At 31.5% G+C, this 19,081-nt stretch overlaps 1 protein-coding gene across 1 annotated transcript in view; it reads left to right on the forward strand.

Moving 5' to 3' along the window:
• DNAJC1 (DnaJ heat shock protein family (Hsp40) member C1) overlaps positions 1 to 19,081 on the forward strand; it is a gene marked incomplete at both ends in the record, with an annotated part of 121,511 nt that overhangs the window by 42,879 nt on the left and 59,551 nt on the right. Inside the window, 3 exons of the mRNA XM_084253409.1 lie at positions 6,278 to 6,443; positions 7,281 to 7,378; positions 8,546 to 8,639. Of these exons, the coding sequence (XP_084109535.1) occupies positions 6,278 to 6,443; positions 7,281 to 7,378; positions 8,546 to 8,639 (358 nt within the window). The remainder of the gene's footprint in view (positions 1 to 6,277; positions 6,444 to 7,280; positions 7,379 to 8,545; positions 8,640 to 19,081) is intronic.

The following is a 19,081-nucleotide window of genomic DNA, read 5'->3' on the forward strand; positions in this document are numbered from 1 at the left end:
TGATATTCAAGTTATTACCATTTCTTCATTATGTTTCTTCACTGTTAAAATAATAACCCTATTTGTGAGAGAACAGCTTGGACAAATCTATAAAAGATAGGAGAAGAAAAACATTTGCTGCTTTTTCCTATTTCTTTTACCTCCTCTTCCCTTTCTCTGATTCAGTGAGTCTGTGTTTAGATTTAAACTTCATAGTAAAGGCAGCTTCCTTGTCCTGCGACCTTTCTGTTAACTTTCAGAAGAGTAATAATATAGTAATACCATGGTTTATAGCGCCAGAAACTTAAGAGATTGCAGAGACCCCCTTCCATTACCCCTTCAGAATGTGTAGAATGCGGATATTATTGTGATGAGTTTTCCAAGTCAGACTACCGTAAAAAACACATTTTGCATCATGCCTCAGAACAGATAGGCATACAACTGAAACAAAATTTTACAAAACATTTCTTACTGCCTGTGAAGCAGATCAATATTTTCTTTACAAAGCTAACCTAAACTGTTCTGCTTTATGTTTTTTAACAATGCTGGATATGGTCCTCTAGATTAATTTCATGAGGCACTAGTGGGTCAGTCCCCAGTTTGAGAATGTTGCTCCCTAGTACCTTAAAAAAGATAACTGAGGTATTTGAGATTTTAGGCTAAAACTAGCCCACAAGTCCTTGTCTCTCTATGGGTACTAATAAAACTTCAAGCCAACCCAAAATACTATGCTGTGTGACATTCTGAATCTTTTCAAATGTATTGTCTGGAATTATTCTGTATCCTAAAATGTTAGTTACCACCCTTTGTTCTCATCTTAACTCTTTAATTTGAATACCTCAGTTTGTCAGATTGCAAAGGAAGGACTCAAGATACTCTGGATGTGTTCTTTGCTTTATAACAAGGGCTGGCGTTGGTCCAGATACCATAGCAGACATTCCTCTGGTTTGAGATAATCCATGGTGTTGAAAGAGTCCTAGAAGTGTGTTAAAAGAAGTGTTGGTCATTCTGTGCATATTTTCTAGTTGGTTTCTCTCAGTGGGCCCCTAGTTTGTTTCACACATCAAGAATGTTCCTGTAAAGATAGCTTTATTTAGTCTCCTTATAACTTCAGCATCAGATTTTGTCCTCTTGTTATCTTAAAAGTCAGTAAACTTTTTAACAATTTATTTCAAGTACTGATATTATGTCTTTTCTGAACAAATTGCTTCTTAGATATAAATTATTTCTTCATTAACTAATGTAGCCCCCTCTAACATTTTATTTTTAGGATTAGTTCCCTTTGCATTTATTTCAGAGTATTAGTAGGAAAAAAAATGGATCTGACAAGTTACACAAACAGTTCTAGTATTATACCCCTTGAGGCATTAGTAACTCTTTGGTAACTGGTTTTCCTTGAGGCTAGAGTCTTAACTAATCAAGCTGAGAATCACTCCTCTAAAGCTTGTGCCTGAGGCCAGGTGACCTGTGAGTATTTAAACATATAGGAGAAATGCAACACTACAGACAATTACCTAATGTTCATAATTCCTTCAGGGAAATAAACTATCATAGTTTTATCTTGCAAAAGAAGATTGTCTCCTACTGGTATTGTTCTTTTGTACTACAAATCTTTATTAAAATAGTCATTAAATAAGCGCTTTAAAATGTGTGGCCTTCCGGGAATTTGCAGCTTGGAAAATTGTCATACACACATTTTCCTATGTATTTCCCTTCCAAATAACTGTTTTCACTAAAATCAGGTGCATACTTTAATTTTTGGTAGAAAAAAGAATAACGAAATAAAAAACTGCATAACATGTTTTTAAGGAAAAATAAAATTTTATTCTACTTTTAAATAGCCTCATTTAGTATGGTTTCCATACCACAAAAGTCATATTCTTAAGAGTACAATTCAGTGGTTTTTTTTGTTTTTTGTTTGTTTTTTGGTTTTTTTTAGTAAATTTAGAATTGTGTGTAACACCTCAGATCAGTTTTTAGAACATTTTCATCACTTCATAATATTTCCTTAAACCCATTTGCAGGCAATCCCCACTCTGATCTCAGTCTCAACCAATTACTGATTTCCTTTCTGTGTCTATAAATTTGACTTTTCTGGACATTCTTATAAATGCAGTCATGTATATGTAGTTTTCTGCATCTAGTTTCTTTCTATCACAATGTTTTTGAACTACATCTATATGGTCACATATATGTTATTCTTTTCTTTTGCTGAATACTATTCCACATACCACTTTGTTTATACATTTACCAACAGATAGAAGTTTAGATTATTTCTACTTGTTGGCTCTGATGAACAATGCTGCCATGAACATTTACATTCAACTATGTGAATAGATATTTTTAAATTTTCTTGGGTGTATTCCTGTCAGTGCAATTATGAATAAAGCTACAAACCTTTTTTTTTTCCCTCCCAGTTTTCCTGGTTAGTGTAAAGAAGTCTAGAATAGATACCTTTCCTAAACCCCTTAGGTAACTTGCTTATATAGGGAAATAGCAGCTCAATCATGTTCTGACATAAATTTCTGTACAAGTACCCTGAGTGTTAGCTTAACTACAGTACTACTGAGTAGATACCAGATAGTACTTCAGTATTATTAGCATATTCACTTTTGCTTAAAAGCTACCTCTTATAAATTTTTAAACAGTATTCTTTGATGAACCTAACTGGGCAACTTTAAATTTCTTTGTTCTAGTTCATGTTACTGTATTTGTAAATGTTGAATGACCTTTTTAAGTTTACTAAATAGGGCCTCCCCAGTGTCAGCAGGTTGAGCACAGCGCTGTGGAGTTATCCACAGCCTCTGCAGCATGGGCTCACCTGCTGCTCCTCTCAGCAGTGTATTTCAGTATATCTGCCTATTCTATTCCCCACCCCACTATGTCATTGGTGAATCCTCTCACCCTCCCATACCTCTGGCCTGTACCCCAGTTCTTGTATGTATGAATGAATGAATGAATGAATGAATGAATATTTTTAAAAAGTTTACTAAATAAAATGTTTTATTTACAAATCCAATTGAAAGCATAGTTCAGTTTTAATATGTTAAACTTTTACAAATCTATTACTTAGGTATAATAAATTTGATTATAGTTGTATTTGAATAAAAACATAAATATGAGAATAGAAATTTATCTTAGTAGCTTTCTTAATTGGCAGATAGAAGATACCTATTATATCCAATGAATAAAGTGTCATATACTACAATTTTTGATGAATTATACAGTTAGACTTGCTTCCTGTTAATGATCTTTGTACAATTAATATTTACTCAACACCTCAAAATGTGATTTACATGAATGTTGTTATAGTTGTTTTAAGCTGAAAACTCCAATTTTCTGTGATGGAAAATTCACAATTTATGCAAATTCTAAGGCTACTTAAATATTCACTTTCATAGTACACATATCTTTTTATTTAATAATTACTATTTTTACATTTGAAAATATATCAATATTTTAAATTTACATAATTTTTGTTCTAGTAATTTTTTAAAATTAAGATTTTTTTGCTTTCCAGTGCTTACATTAGTCTCAATATGTTTGATGAATTATATGTTATATATGAGAACTCACTAATGATTATGTGACTATTATTTTATGTTCATCATTTACATTTTAAGAAAATCTAATGAAGTAAATATATTAGGTCATATGTTGAATTTTTAATCAGTGTTTTAATTGCTAAGATAATGCCTTTATAGTTCCATATGATTTTCTGTATTTATGATATTTTCATCATAGAGATTTATTTTTGTGCATTCTTATATTCATACATGTGTGCACTCAACCTGGTTTTAATAGATTGCTAAGAGCAGTTTATAGCCGAATTACCAAGCATCTTAACAATGTTTACATATTAAGGAAGCATAACAAGTTTTTTAAATTTTATATGTTATCAACACTTTAAGTTTTTTTGAAAGAAATACCTCTTTTTCAATGTTTCAACAAAGTGGTGATTTATCTTTTTCAACATATATTCTAAACAGTGAACAACAATAGACGCTATCTTCCCTTAAAATGGCCAGTCCTAAGAGCCATAATGTTCATTGATAGTAAAATCAATAGGGCATTGATTCTAAGCTTAATCCTTGAAGACTGTTGTTTAGAGTGGCATACAGAGCTTACTAGATATCTGTTTAATGTGTTCAGTGTATGAGATTTTGCTATCTTGAATTTATGCACTAAATACAATTTATATGTGCAGTAGAAAATTGCAGCTATTAACAGATACATTGCATTTCAAAAATGGTTTTAAAATATTTGATATGCGATTCAGCTGTATTTTCTTGAAATACAGTTTAATACTATATAAAATAAATTTAATACTTAGTAATGTTCTTAGGGAATTGTTACCACTTTCTTAGATGTTCATTATTAATAACCATACTTTGTTATTTATAATGAAGTTACTTCATGGAGAGATTAGCTGAAAATGATTGTTATACACCTTTTCTCCCCTCAACAAATCTGAAGTAGAATGCAGATTAAGAATAAATTCAGGATTTAACATTCATTGGACTTCATTTGAATGTAATCTTGTGTTACATACCACTTGAAACCTTTTTACCAATCCATTCCTAATTTAAAAACAAGTCAATTTTTACAAAGATAGGTTTAAATATAATTTTTTCATGCCAGGAATTATAGCTTTTGATGAAATCTTAACATTATGTCTGATATTAGTGTTTAAGAGTTGTTATAAGTGGTGAAAAGGGAGAATATTTGACGTCAGATTTTGTCTAATATAACCGTATTTTAATTTGTAACCTCTTGTGGTTTTAGTTTGCATTTTAAGAGTTTAGTATTAAGTAATGTTTTTGCTTTTAATATTAGTTATTCTGATCAGTTATTAATAATCTGTTGATCTAAAAGTCAGCTTTTCTACATTTGTTAATAAAATATTTTGAATTTGTAGCCAATATTTTTCTACTAAAAAGAAAGAAGTTGCCTTAATAAATTCTCTGCTTTTTTTTTTTTTTGCATATCTCCAAGGTATCAATTTAATAACTATCAAAGTAGCTACTGCAGTTGTTGCATTTAAATTGATTTACATGTCAAGACTGGCAGTTTAGCAGCTGCGCTATTATTCCTAGATCGGTCAATTTACTTGAGAAAAACCTACTACTGAGTTCTACTGACCTGCCTGACAATATAGGCCCTATTTTTATTCCTGTAATTAGGCCTGCGACTAACTCAGAATATTTTTAATTAAAATATTTTGGTCAATGTGTTGCACCAAATTAGGCCTTTCAGTGAAGATTTAATTCTGGAAATAGTGTGATTAGAATATTTAATGAGTGGTGTTCAATTAAGATTAACAGGTTGTGTGTTTTGAACATAGTGTTTGTGTGTGACCATTTTAAGTTTTATAATCACAAATGTTACTTCTGATTTTTAACCGTATAAATGTTACCTATGTAACTATTTTACAGGTGCATTTAAATTTAGTTGAAATCTTACTCTAAATTCAAAAATAGCTGATTTAAAGGCATTATTAGGAAAGCTCTTATTTGCTGTGTTCTTCCCTCCCAACAAAGCCAAAAATGAGGATATTGCCAATTAAATATTTATAAATAGTATATTGAGAAATCTGACTTAATCATTCGTTGTTTTCATATCTTTTTAATTTGAATATTTTTTCATTATCCAATGAAATGTGAGCAATACAAAGTTCTGAGCTGCTCATTTTTAGATTTTTACATCATTTAAGAAAAGTCTTTGATTAAATAAATGCATGTGTTTTTCAGCCTTGAACACGGGTAGAAATACAAGAACTAACTAGAAAATTTATTCTGTATGAATCCATTAATATATACTTCATGGTAACATATTGAGCTCTTATCTTGATTTTTCTCCCATTGAGATTCTTGCTATGATGGAGTCTGTACTGCAGACTGTTATAGACAGGTAGACTCTGTTACTCCTTTAGTTTAGATGTGATTCCAAGAGTCACATCATTGGAGTGCAAACACAAGGTCTGGTATCCAGGCCCATATTACTACATAGCGTTTTGACAATCCTCTGTGACTGAACCTACATACTGCATTTTGAATGTACAAATCTTTGCAATGCTTTGTAGTGTTGATAATCTACATAATGTTATCTATCTTGGAGAAATTCTTTTCTTTTTAAATATAAATAGAATTTTTTAGAAGTTAATCAATTTTAATAGAAAAGAATTTATTGAAAATACAGTGATTTAATATGAGCATTTTCTTTGATAAACCAAAAAAAATAAGGTTTTTTTGTTTTTATTTTAATCTTCCTTGAAAAACTGTTATATTTGCTACTGTAGGTATGACGATATTCTGATCAATGGACTTCCAGATTGGCGACAGCCTGTATTCTACTATAGGCGAGTGAGAAAAATGAGCAATGCTGAGCTGGCATTACTTTTGTTCATTATTCTCACAGTGGGTCATTATGCTGTGGTTTGGTCAATCTACCTGGAAAAACAACTGGTAAGTATTGGTGATAAATCAAGTGATCTAACCTCCTTTATTTTATATAGAATTTTAGATGTATTTCAACTGATAGAAACCTCTATTTTTCTCTTTATACACCTCATTCTAATAGTTTTATACTCAGTATTGTTTGATTTTGTCTAAGAAGGACCTGTGGCATTAGGAAAAAAAATCTTTTTTTTTAAATGTGGCATTTAAATTTGTTATAAAACTCTGTGAAGATCCAATTATCTAGCTAAAAATAAAAGGTAGAGCCCCTTTATTAATTATTCTTCCAAATAGAAATGTTTAAAATGAAATGAAAGAGAATGATTTTAGAAATTTTTGTGTCACATGCCCTTATATAAAGGATGTTTACTTTAAAACTTTTTAAAGACTCAAAATGAATATAATTTCAGAAATTAGTTGCTTTAAAAAATTGTATTTTTCTTAGTCTAATACAATACTACATAGTTTATTCTGCTATGAATTTTTATTTATATGCTAAAGATAATCTGACATTTATCAGTGTTTAATCATTCTTTTTGAAGTGACATTATTAAAGTTGGATGAGTGAGAAAAAGTAAGTTGAAGCTTTCTATTAGAAAACTTTGATTGCTATGGAGATACACATGACTGACAGTTCTGAACTTCATGTGTGTTTAAGGACTGATGCCATGGCAACAGTTATTGTTAAAGATTGATGATTTTACCTAATCATGTTGAACCCTACATACATTTGCATAAATGTTCTTCTATGATGTTTACCCTTCACAGAAGACTCTTAATAACATTTGAAGAGTACATGTTAATGATAGCTGGTAACCATATTTCTTTATTTCTTTCCACATTAAGGATGAACTGCTTAGTAGAAAAAAGAGAGAAAAGAAAAAAAAGACAGGCAGCAAGAGTGTGGATATATCAAAACTTGGTGCTTCTGAAAAAAATGAAAGGTAGGAGCATATAAAAATGTTTCATAATGTGAAACTATTTAACAAGTCTTTACTATCATTCAGTTTCATATATATATATATTCATTTCAAATATCCTAACATTTATATCTGTGGTAAGTTTATAAGACTGATAAATATGCCATCATTTTGAGATAAATTCTAAGCAAAATTTCTACCTGTAAAATGTTAATATACAATTAGTTAATTAAACCCCCAAATTCTTGTATTTTGAAATGTTTATACTGAACTTTAGAAGCAAAGTATTACTATGAGAATCTCTCATTTTAGTGTTTAACTGAGGAGCTATTTGTGGAGAGACAGTGATATGTAGTACACTCAAAAAGATATCACCATTTCTTAAGTGAGAAGGAAAAAGAAAAATACCAGATGATTTCACTTATAGGAGGAATATAGGCGAACCAAGTAAGGGATCGGGGAAAAAACGATAAATTAAAAAACAATTAGCAGGCAACTATAAATCAGAGACTTTCTGCATTGGGGGAAGGGAGAGGGATCAAAACAGGGGAGGGAAGAGCACAGGGACTATAGTGATGGTGCACGGGTGAACTGGTGGTGGGAGTTGGTTCTGATGACATCAGTGAGTAATACTTCAGTGAACTGCAAATGACATTAATTTTTATGTATTGGTTTGTTTATGCTACAGTCTTCATATCTGCTTGTCAGCACATGAAAACACTCTGATGATGTTTAATCTTTCATAGCTGAAGTAATCATAAGGTTTAAGATTCATTTTGCAGAACTGATGAAAAGTCCAGTTTAGAAGGAGGGCTTTTGTTTCATCTTTATAACTTGGCTAGGATCCAAATATCTATCTGTATATATGTGCATATAGATAGATGTATAGTTATCTCTCTCTCTATATATAATGTATATGTGATATATATTATATATCATATACAGTGTGTATATTATATATAGAGAGATGTCTATATATAACATGTAATATTATATATTATATTTGCTATGTTACTCTGTTTTATGTGAGTTTAAATGATAACTGTCATAAATATTTCATTGAAAATTTTCTCTTTTTGATTGAAATTGCCATGCAAAAAAGAATTCATGATCTTTATGAAAATCTTGTTTCCCAGTTTTCACTCTATGTTTTGCTTCTTTTTTTTTCATTTTTTTTTTTTTCACCTATAGAGTGCTGATGAAACCACAATGGCATGATTTGCTTCCATGCAAGCTGGGAATTTGGTTTTGCCTTACACTAAAAGCATTGCCTCATCTACTCCAGGTAAAATGTACCTCTTTCATATAATATTAGATCCTCCATTTTAATTATTCATGAAATAATGTATGCCTGTGTCTGCTCTCTGAATGCTGATATACAGTGGGTACTTCATAAAACTGATCAAATTGAATAATGTTTTTATAAATGAAAACATAATTTAGAATAATTCTAAAATTATTTAGGTATTTGTCCCATAACTATCTTATATATTGCTTTTAGAATACCTTTGAATTCCTTAACAGAGGAAAAATGGAAAAAATGCTCTCTAGGACAAATATAAAAGCAAAAAAAATTAAATCTGCTGTTATTATTTAAAGCATATCTAATAAAAAAGAACAGGACTCAAAGAGGTTGTCACCCATTATTTCAGTAGTGTTTAAGTACATAATGGGGAAAAAAAAGAACCCTTACAAAAGCATCTGTACAGTTATGTAAAAATGTATATTACTTTCCATTTTATTTACAACTTTAAAGGTATGAGGATATTTTGTCTTATACTGATCAAAGTTTCTCTTGCAAGTTAGTTTTGACTAAACAATAAAATATGGATACATACTGTATTTATGTGGCAGTTTCTAATTTTTTTACTTAGCATATCAAGCAAAGCATATTTTAGTATATTGCTTTGCTACTTTAATTATTGCATCTGGTTTGAGAGTTTTCCCAAACACAGAATCTGTGTTTCAAAGTACATTTAATAGTTTTAGTGTAAAATTTTGAGGTTCTTTGAGGTTGTCACTTTGAGGAGGAAATGTTTCATTTCAGAAAATAAATGTTTAGAAAAACTAAAGAGCCAATTAATTTCTAACCATTTTTTTTCATTTATCAGAGCCACTTTTCCTAATCATTTGAGGAACAAAGTTCTACATTTTATTCTTTTTCCTCTCATAATGAAAACTTTATATTTGAAGGTAAAATAAACTAAAAAATCACTAGTGTGTTTCTTTCTAGCCTCTAAGAAGTTATTTGCCAGTTCTATCCAAACAGTTCATCTTAATAGTCACTGCTTACATAATCATATATTTTAAAGTTAATACAGAAAAATGGAAGAATTTTAGTAATTATAGAAACTTATAAGTTGTTTGGCACATTATATTGTTTATTTAAACAAAAGCCCACAATTTTTATATGCTATTTATTATTAAGATTTAGTAAGATTTTGTAACATATAGAAGATGTGACTGAAATATATTTTAGGACGTAGACTCTAATATTGTTTTAGGAGTGATTATTTCTTGCCAGCTTTAGAACCTGTGGAATAGGCAAATCAGCGTGTAGATGAATTAAAAAGTGTAGACATGAGGCATTATAAATAGAATGTCACAGAAAATATCAATCTGAAAAACTTGTAATTTTAATCTGAGTCATTTGAAATGAAGTTTACTTGGTAGAACTAATATATTTCTTGGTTAGCATACAGGTAGTTTACAAGAATATAACGAATATGTTAAGAATGCTTAGGTATACAAGTTGTTATTTTAAATTATCTGCTTGCAGTATGATTACATGTTGTTTTACATCATATACATTTTGAGGAAATATGAAAGTAGGGAATTCTATAAGGACTTTTTAGTCCTTTTGGAAACTGCTTTTTTAAACCACTGAATTTTTAAGTTTTTACTTGATGCACCTCTTCTGTCATTTCTGAGATATTAGACATTAAATTTTCAAAGCCCTTGTATATCTAGTTTTCAAATTTTGTTCCAATTACTTCTTCTTGATAAATGCATTCCAGGAAGAATAAAACACTTCCTTTTTTTTGAAAGCAAATATCAATATTTCAATCTATTTTGTGGACATGAAATTAGTTTTTCTCATGTTCACTAACAAAACAGTGAAATATAGTAGAGTGATATAAATCCCAAGTGTGAAAGTATTTTAGGTTAGTAGACATATAGCTTGTGAAATGCATCAGCAAAGCAATACTGAGTACTTGCTCTTAGGATTAGTTTGTTGTCTGATTTTTTTCCCCCCAGTCTGCAGTGATCTTTGTTTCTTTCACCATAAAATTATATAATATGAATACATATGCCTTATCTATAATATTGAAGTTTTTATGTGACAATTCTATAAGATCTTAAATATTTTATTGAAAGTAGAAGAAATCCTACCTAAAGCAGCTGGATTGGCAATTGGTAAAAGTGGTCAAAAAAGAACCCTACCAGAGCCCTAAATATAAAAAGTGGTATATATCACCTTAAATGTTTTAAACTTGTTCTTTACATTTATTCACAACTTTGTGGTATAGAGCTATTCTTTTATTTTTAAATAGAAATCCTCTTCTTGGGCCTTGCTGGTGGCCTAGGGGTTAAGTCTCAGTGCTATCATTGCTATGGCCTGAGATCCATCCCCCACCAGGGAGCTAACCCATGTGGCCAGAGAGCTGACCTACATTGTACAGCAGACCTCTTCTGTCTCCTCGCTGCTCCCCTCAGTAGTGTATTTCAGTAGATCTGCCTGATCTTCTCCCCGCTCTGTCTCTGGTAAATCTGCTCACCCCCGGCACCTCTGGCCTACACTATATTCCTTCTATGCAAAAATAGATAAATTAAAAAAAAATCCTCTTCTTGCATAAGCCATCCCTATAATCTTGGTGCCTTTAAGAACAAATTTCCATATGATTTCTTTAAAGAAGTGTTAAACTAGATACTTGAGCAATGTAATTGCATAATCCTTAGAGATTTTTATGATTTCCCCCAGTCATTCGTAATTAACTTACTTACATCAGTTAACAACATTTTAAGCAACTCGTGTATTGAGCTTTCCCAAGCATCCATTTGGTTTTCATAAAAAACAGCTTCATCTTCTACTCACATTTCATGTTTTTCATATAATATTTAATTGAATCATGTAATTGCGGTAACAGGTATTACTGACACAAACAGGTTTTGAGAACTAACACAACCAACTTATATAAACATCCAGTTGAGCAGATATTAGATATGGGAGTTTTACTTATATGCGTTAGTCTCTTGAACTTCGATAAAAGTTTATTAAAACTGAGCTGCAAATATCTGTGTCATATATAGCTAACAGATAAGAACAGTTCCAAACTAAAAGTGAGAAATTCATCGACTTCCAGCAAATGCCCTCCACATTAGCAAAATCTGTACCCAAATCTTGTCCTTGGCATATCAACAACTCTTCATCTCCAACTTCTTCTATTCTTCCTCTAAGACCCATTCCTTTATTATACATATGTTTGTCCAATAGGATTTGCAAAAGTAGCATTTCTGGTTCAGCTTATGCCCCTAAATTTACTATTGATTACTTGACATTTAAGATCTCTAAGCAAACTTCTTATTGCTTGCTTCGTTTACCTAAATTCTCTTTTATCTTCCTCCCAAAAAATTATAAATGAGAATAATTATATCAATATTTGGTATATAATACTTGATTTGGTGTTATGTTTAGAAAAATAGTTTTACCCAGTTCATTAAATGCATTATACGTATCAGAACAAGGTACTCTAAGGGACATAAATATACCTCCTAGGATCTTACAGTTAGGTTGAAGTGTAACACAGGAATTAAAATAATTGTGCTATGGCATATAAACTTCACATGTGATATAAAGGACTTTATAGATGTTCAGAGAAGTAAAATTGTCTCTATTTAGGATAATCAAGGAAAATTTCAGAGAATTCACTTGAATTGAGTCTTGAAAGATGAATAGATACTTGATGGGCAAGTGCCCACTTCGTAGTAGGTAGTGTACAAAAATAATTTCATAGATACAGTAATTCCCATACAATCATACTGTGTTAAGACTGAGAAAGACCTGAGGAGAACTTCATACAATTGCTTTAAAAAAAAAAAAAGATATCACATAGCATATTACTATAACCTAAGAATAGCACAGCTCTCTAGACTCTGAGTATGACCATTTGATTTAAGTAATCTATAAAAGAAGTAGACATAGAAAGTTAATTTATAAGACAGCATCATATTTCCTTCTCAGATATCTGTCAAGATAGGTTTAAATTGTTCAGAGAGTTAAAAGTAATATAATGAGCAGTAAATGCATACAGTGGTTCTGTAATCAGGCAAGGTACAGGTAAAGTGTATCTGTGCAGTTTTCTTTCCTTTTTGAGAAGGTTCTTATTATCTCTAACCTGGATTTTATTCGTTTCCTTTGCTTTGAGAAAGATATTGGGAAAATTGTAAGAATTGGTACATTAGAAAAATGAGGTCAATAACTAAAAACCACTATACTTGATAAATGTGAAATTTTTGATAATGTTAAATTAATAGCAGACATTTCCCAGATTAAAAAGTATCCTAGGAAAAGATACTTAGATATATGTACATAACATAGCAATATGCCTCATGTCATTCATGTACCACACATGCAGAAAAATGAAAAGTCAAATGAGAAAGCAAAGTAAAACAATATGGAGAGTATAAATTGATGAATAGATAGGTTAGTAGGGGTGTAGAGAGATGAAAGTAAAATAATGACTATAGGCAAAGAAGCTGGGAAAACTTGAGAAAATGTGTTTAGGTAGCTAAGAATGCAACTGGAATGATTATTAGAAAACATGGAATATGAATTTGAACGTACCAAGGAACTTGGACAACACCTACAGGGGGCTTGTATTATTTGAGATAGAATTCATTTTCAATATTAAAAGGATAGTTCTAGGGATACATCTTTTACCATTCTGTTTTTGTGCTCATGGTAGTTTGAAGGGAATATACATTGTTGAAATCTAAACCAGTCTCTTGTATTGGCTGTATTCAATCTGTAGCCCCAAGTAATTTTTCTAACCTCCAAAATGGACTTCTTGGATATTTTTAATTGATCATATATATTAGCCATGAAAGAAACAAACAATCCATGAAATATAGTCAATGCTATGTGCATATATTTTACTCAATTCTTACAACTTTTTTTTTTCCTTGCCTTGTCTATAGGGGAGTCTCATGTGTTTGGGTCCATAATAATTTAGAATCATTAAGACTGAATCTTATATATTCAGAATTTATTTGCTTGATAGTTTGTTCTTCTGGGAATTCACCATTCAAGTTTCTCTCTACCCTGTATTTTACATTTCTCAGTAACATAATTCACAAATTATAAGACATGCTTAAGTGTGCATTGCTAAAGTTATATGTTTTTCACATTGTTAATTCCCAGTCTAATCTTATATTATTACCAAGCTGATCTTATATGAATACAGTTAAGTTTTTGTAGGAAATTTTCAGCATGTATATCCCTACCTCCCTCAAGATTTATTGGTTGCCTAGAGCAGTAACTGAGAAAATAGAGAAATTTTCTCGGTATTACTATGGCTTTTACCTTAAAAAATAAAAAGTTGCCTAAGAGAGTAAAGGGAATATTATGCTTTGTAGAACTATCTATAAATGGCAGGCTCCTTCCTCTCAAGAAGCTTCTCTTAAAGAAGCTTCTAAAGGTGTGGTTGTTGACAGGCCTGGAGGTCATCTTCCATCACAGCCAGTGCCCTTCCTTCCTAGCCCCTTTGCTTCTGCTTGCTGAGACTCTGTCAGAATCCAAATAAACATAAAATTTATTATTTATAAAAAAAAAAGAAGGATATGGAATAAGTGAGCAGAAATTTAAAAAAAAAAAAGAATCCAAATAAACAAAACATTCACAGCTAATTAGTAAGGGAAAATGCTTCTCAAAGGCTAGGAAGAATTTATAGCAAGCTGAATTGCCTACCCTTCTATTTAGAGTTAAAAATTTTCTAAGGGACATAGAAGCTTACTCTCAGTGCTCTGATAACTTAAAAAAAAAAAAACTTTATACACAAACATACCTTATGTAAGGAATACAGAAACAAGTTTTTTAAAGGATGGGAAAAATCATCTGAATTTTTATAAGGCTAAAACTCTAATGCTTTAGAAGGACAAAGGGATATAGGAAAATTGAAAGAACACCCCCCAGCATAAGGTAAAGATTCCATTCCTTCTGTCCTCTGAAAGGAGGGCAAACTATGCAATTACTTGGAGGTCCAAAGACAGAATATAGAGTTTCATAGGTCAATGTGTGATGTAGAGAAGGTTTTAAAACAACAATGTGTTAGGTAATAAGTAAGGGTGCTACAGATCTATAATCTCATCAATACCATATTTTATGGATGAAAAGAGTTAAAGACTCAGATTGATAAGACAGTTTGCCCAAACAACTCAACTGAGTTTAATGGTAGAAATTAAAGCAGATGTAGATAAATATTAAATATAAGAAACATAAAAGCTAAGAAAGATTTTTCCAGTAGCTGGATAACTGGCTTTATAAAAATGAGTAAATAAGTTGTTGAGTCTTAAATTCCCTGTCACAGTATTCAAGCAATTACAACTATTTTAAGTGTTGAGGAGGATTCTTGTATTGAATTGGAGCTGAGTAGATGACTTTTGTGGTCTCTTTTATCTCCTACCCCAAATGGAAATAGTAGATTTTAGGACTTGTATCTCCTTGATTACTGATTATTTAGGCAAAGAAAGGCATAGGTTCTGATTTCCTTCTTTATTTTTATTTTATTACTTCTTGTGAATTCAGTACCATTATAAATCTGTACAAAAAATTTGACTTCTTCAAGATGTGCAATTTGAAAGTTTTCCTGAATTTTCGTGGTTATTTTATTGTATGTTATATGCAATTCTATATTATAAATAATGAGAAAACAAATTGATAACAGAGCAGTTGATTTTGCTGATTTTAGAAATGTACTTATGGTATTTTTCCTGTGTTCAAGGTTATTTGTGAGTTTCAAACAAAATAGGAGATCTGTGCTATCAAGCAATCAAAAATAAAGAAGCCTCCTCCATCTTTTTTTGCAGCTACCTCTCCTCAGAGCTCCTCCATGCTCCTTGTTCCCACTAGGAGGGGTGGTTCTGTTTCTTTTCTTTGAGCACTGTAGATCAACTCCCTTCTTTTCTGTTTTTCTTGCATTGTTTAATGTTTTGAAGCTCGAATGGAGAAGTACAAGTAAACCAGAACATGACAAACAATGCCAGCTCAAGGTGTTGTTTTATCACCTAAAAGAGCCGTGTGAATAGTGATAGAAAAAAGATTTATGATATGAATATCCTCCATCTCACAGCTCACTGACTTTGGAAATATTACATCTTCAAGGCTTAGCTAAATTACCATCATCTTTATATAACTTTTTCTGATTGGACAAACTGAAAACTTCCTTCTGTATATTTTCTCTACTAACTATAGCTCTCACTATTTGTATTACAATCAAGAGAGACTGATTTTTTTTTTATGATAGACTGTAACAAGGTGCAGATCATCCTGAAATTCCAGTGACTTAAAATTTTCTTTCAGTTTATGACAATTATCTATCACTGGTTGGTAGAAAAATAAGCATTCTGCTCTAACTAGCAATTCAGGGACTCAGAATAATTATTTGTCCACCATCTTCTAGTTGTCCCTTGTGGAACATGTGACTTCCTTGCTTACTATGGCAAGAGTAAAGAGCTGGAGGGTTGCAGTTTTTGATGCTTTGGTTTGGAATGACACATGATATTTCCATCCGCAGCCCATCCAGAACTAGTCCCATGACCCCACCTAATCTCAAGAGGACAAGGAAATGTGGGGAAACAGATAGAATGTTGGGTGAGCACCACTCTCTCTCTCTTCTAATAATTCATTCAACAAATATTTATTGAGTGCTTACTGTGTGCCAGATATTCTTCTAGCCTCTGGAAATACAAAAGAAAATCCCTGTTTTCATGTAGTTTATATTCCATCTTTTGGTTAATGTTCATTGTTGTTTTTATATATGCTGTAAGGGCAATGCTTATCATATAATCTCCATATAGCCTAACAAAAGTACAACACATACAATAACAATTCAATAAATAAGTATAACTAAATATAACTGTTTGAGGTCTCCTTGTGCAAGAACTCATATACAAAGAATACCCATAATATATAAAAACTTTAGTCAGTTCTGTAATATCAAGTTCCTGCTTTGAATCTTTCAAGAAATTTTGTTGTGTTTTAAAGTAGTTTCTAGAGTAAAAATATTTGCTTATGTTCTGTCCGTAGGATTATAAACTCTTCATGGACAGACACTCATCCTGTTTGGAATACAGTAAATTCCATAGTTTTAATACAGCTTTATGGAGTTAAACTATGTAGTCCAGAGTCCTGATAGATTAATAACATTCACTTATTCATTAAATATTTATTAAGATTCTGTTGTGTGCCAGATAGTATCTACAAAAGTGAATAAGAAATTTATATACTCAAAAAATACATAATTTCCTGTGTAGGTAAAATGGAAATTATTTTGGATTAAAAATGAGACTTTTTATTAATAGTAATCTGTATTCATATGAATTAGCCCCTTATGAACAATGAGGGAGAGGAGGTTGAAAACAACTGATCTTATTCACCCCTTTTTGCATGATTGAACCTCCTTCCCCTCCCAAATAACAGACCTTAAAAAGTAGTCACCTGTTCTCTTCTTGAATATTACCTTCAAAGTCATTTATTTTATTTTCAATAATTTTAATTATTGGAAAACTCCTCCTTATCCAAAATCAAAATTCTGTAGCTGAAAGCATGTGTAGTAATTTACATCATCTTTTCCTGTAATGACCCTTAAGACATTCTATGATAGTTTCAGGTGATCCCTAATTTTCTCATCCCCAATCCCCTTAAGATACCGTTTCAAGTTGCCTCACCCTTAATTACTTTCCTTTTAAAGTATTCTAGTTTGTCAGTGTGTTTTGAAGTAATGGCATACCAAATTGGATGGTTGGAACAAAGTAGAGTTTATTGAATACAGTGGAATTTTTTGATATTATGGTTTTATTAAAGCAGCAGTGCTTCTGAATTGGGCATGTTTTAATTTCAAAGTACAATTAAGAAATAAAGAAAAGAAAAAACATAGGAACACTTAAGTATTGTGGTGAAAAAAAAAATGGAGCAAAAGGAAGATAGGATCCTTTTTCTAGAAGAAAAATGAGTGAGATTGGAGAGTGTATTAAAACTTTTGGAATTAAGCAGAGTAGGTCAATGTGATTGGGTGCATTGCAGTCCTAAGATAAGTGTGGTTTTGGATCTAATGCGCATTTTTAGAGGTCTTTTTTGGTGAAATTCTATGCTGTAGCAGGAAGAAGAAACATTAGGAGAGAAGTATTCAAATTTGGTAGGACCACTAAGACAGGTTGCTTTACCCCAGCAAAAGTTTTTTGCATTGAGAAGGTAAGATAAAGAAAATTCATAAGCAAGAAGATACAGGTTTCTGCAGGAGGAGCTTGGTGAGGTATGACGTAGAAAAACTCACCTTTATTATGTGTCAGAGAATAAGTTCTTGGGAAACCAATGAATTAATAATAAAACTCAGTAACACCTATAAGGCCTAGCTGTATGCAAGGTGTTACTCAGTTTCCCATTCATTAATGCATTTAATCTTCACAACAGTTCTATGAGTTAGGTTCTTCTATTATGTCCGTTTTATGGATGAGAAATTTTACCCATAGAGAAGTGATTTAATGGATGCCACGTAACTCAGAGCTGAGATCATAATGCAAGTTGATTAGCTTCAAAATTTTCTCCTTAATAACAATATTACGTATTACTATATTGTGCTCCTTGTTTTATTTCAGCCTAACTTCTTTTGCATCTTATAAACAACTTATCTGTGCCCTTCTTTTCTTGCTTGGTGCCACATTTCCTACCCACCTCAAGGAACCAATACTTTTTAGATGTTTTCATCTCCCTACTATTAAAGAATACTCTCTGGAAAAAAGCTATTAACCTCATTCTTTTTCACCAAGAAATAGAAGATCTATATGGCTTAATATAAAAAAATTTCTATTCCAGGATCGGGTTTTCCTTTTAGGAGTATGGGGAATGTTAAGGGTCCATAAAACCTTAACCCAGAACACTGTTGAAATTTAAAATACCTGGGCAAGTGGGGAGTGGGAAATGAGTAAATTGGGTGCATGACCTTCTGTGCCCTTCAAATTATTTAGCTGTCGTGGAACCTGTGGGAATCCTTCTATTAGAAACCTAGTAGATAGGAACATAAAGTGGGATTGGAAAGAATAAAAAAGGATACATCTTTATTGTATAGATTTAATGATTTTAGAAATGCCCTATTATTTCCCTAATTCATTATCTTATACAAGAGTTCCCTGTATAATTCCAAGAGACATATAGATCCCAAGAGAAAGCTGGAATAGTCATAGATGAAAAGAGGCAATCAATTCTGGAATTATCCCATTCTAGATCATCGCATTCATGCTTTTACATCTGAATCAAGGTAGAGCCAAGGGTTGATTTTGTTCTTTTATTAAACTCAGGTGGTCTGTGATTTTTCTGCTATAGGAATCTTACAATCTGGGAATGTCACCTTAGAGTTATCCTTGAGAACCCTTTTTTTTTTTATTCCACATCAATCATTCATCAGTCCTTTTCATTTCTTTCTCATATATTTCAATCTAGTTAAGTGAAAACTT

Source organism: Talpa europaea, assembly GCF_964194135.1.
Source record: "Talpa europaea genome assembly, chromosome: 14".
NCBI lineage: Eukaryota > Metazoa > Chordata > Mammalia > Eulipotyphla > Talpidae > Talpa > Talpa europaea.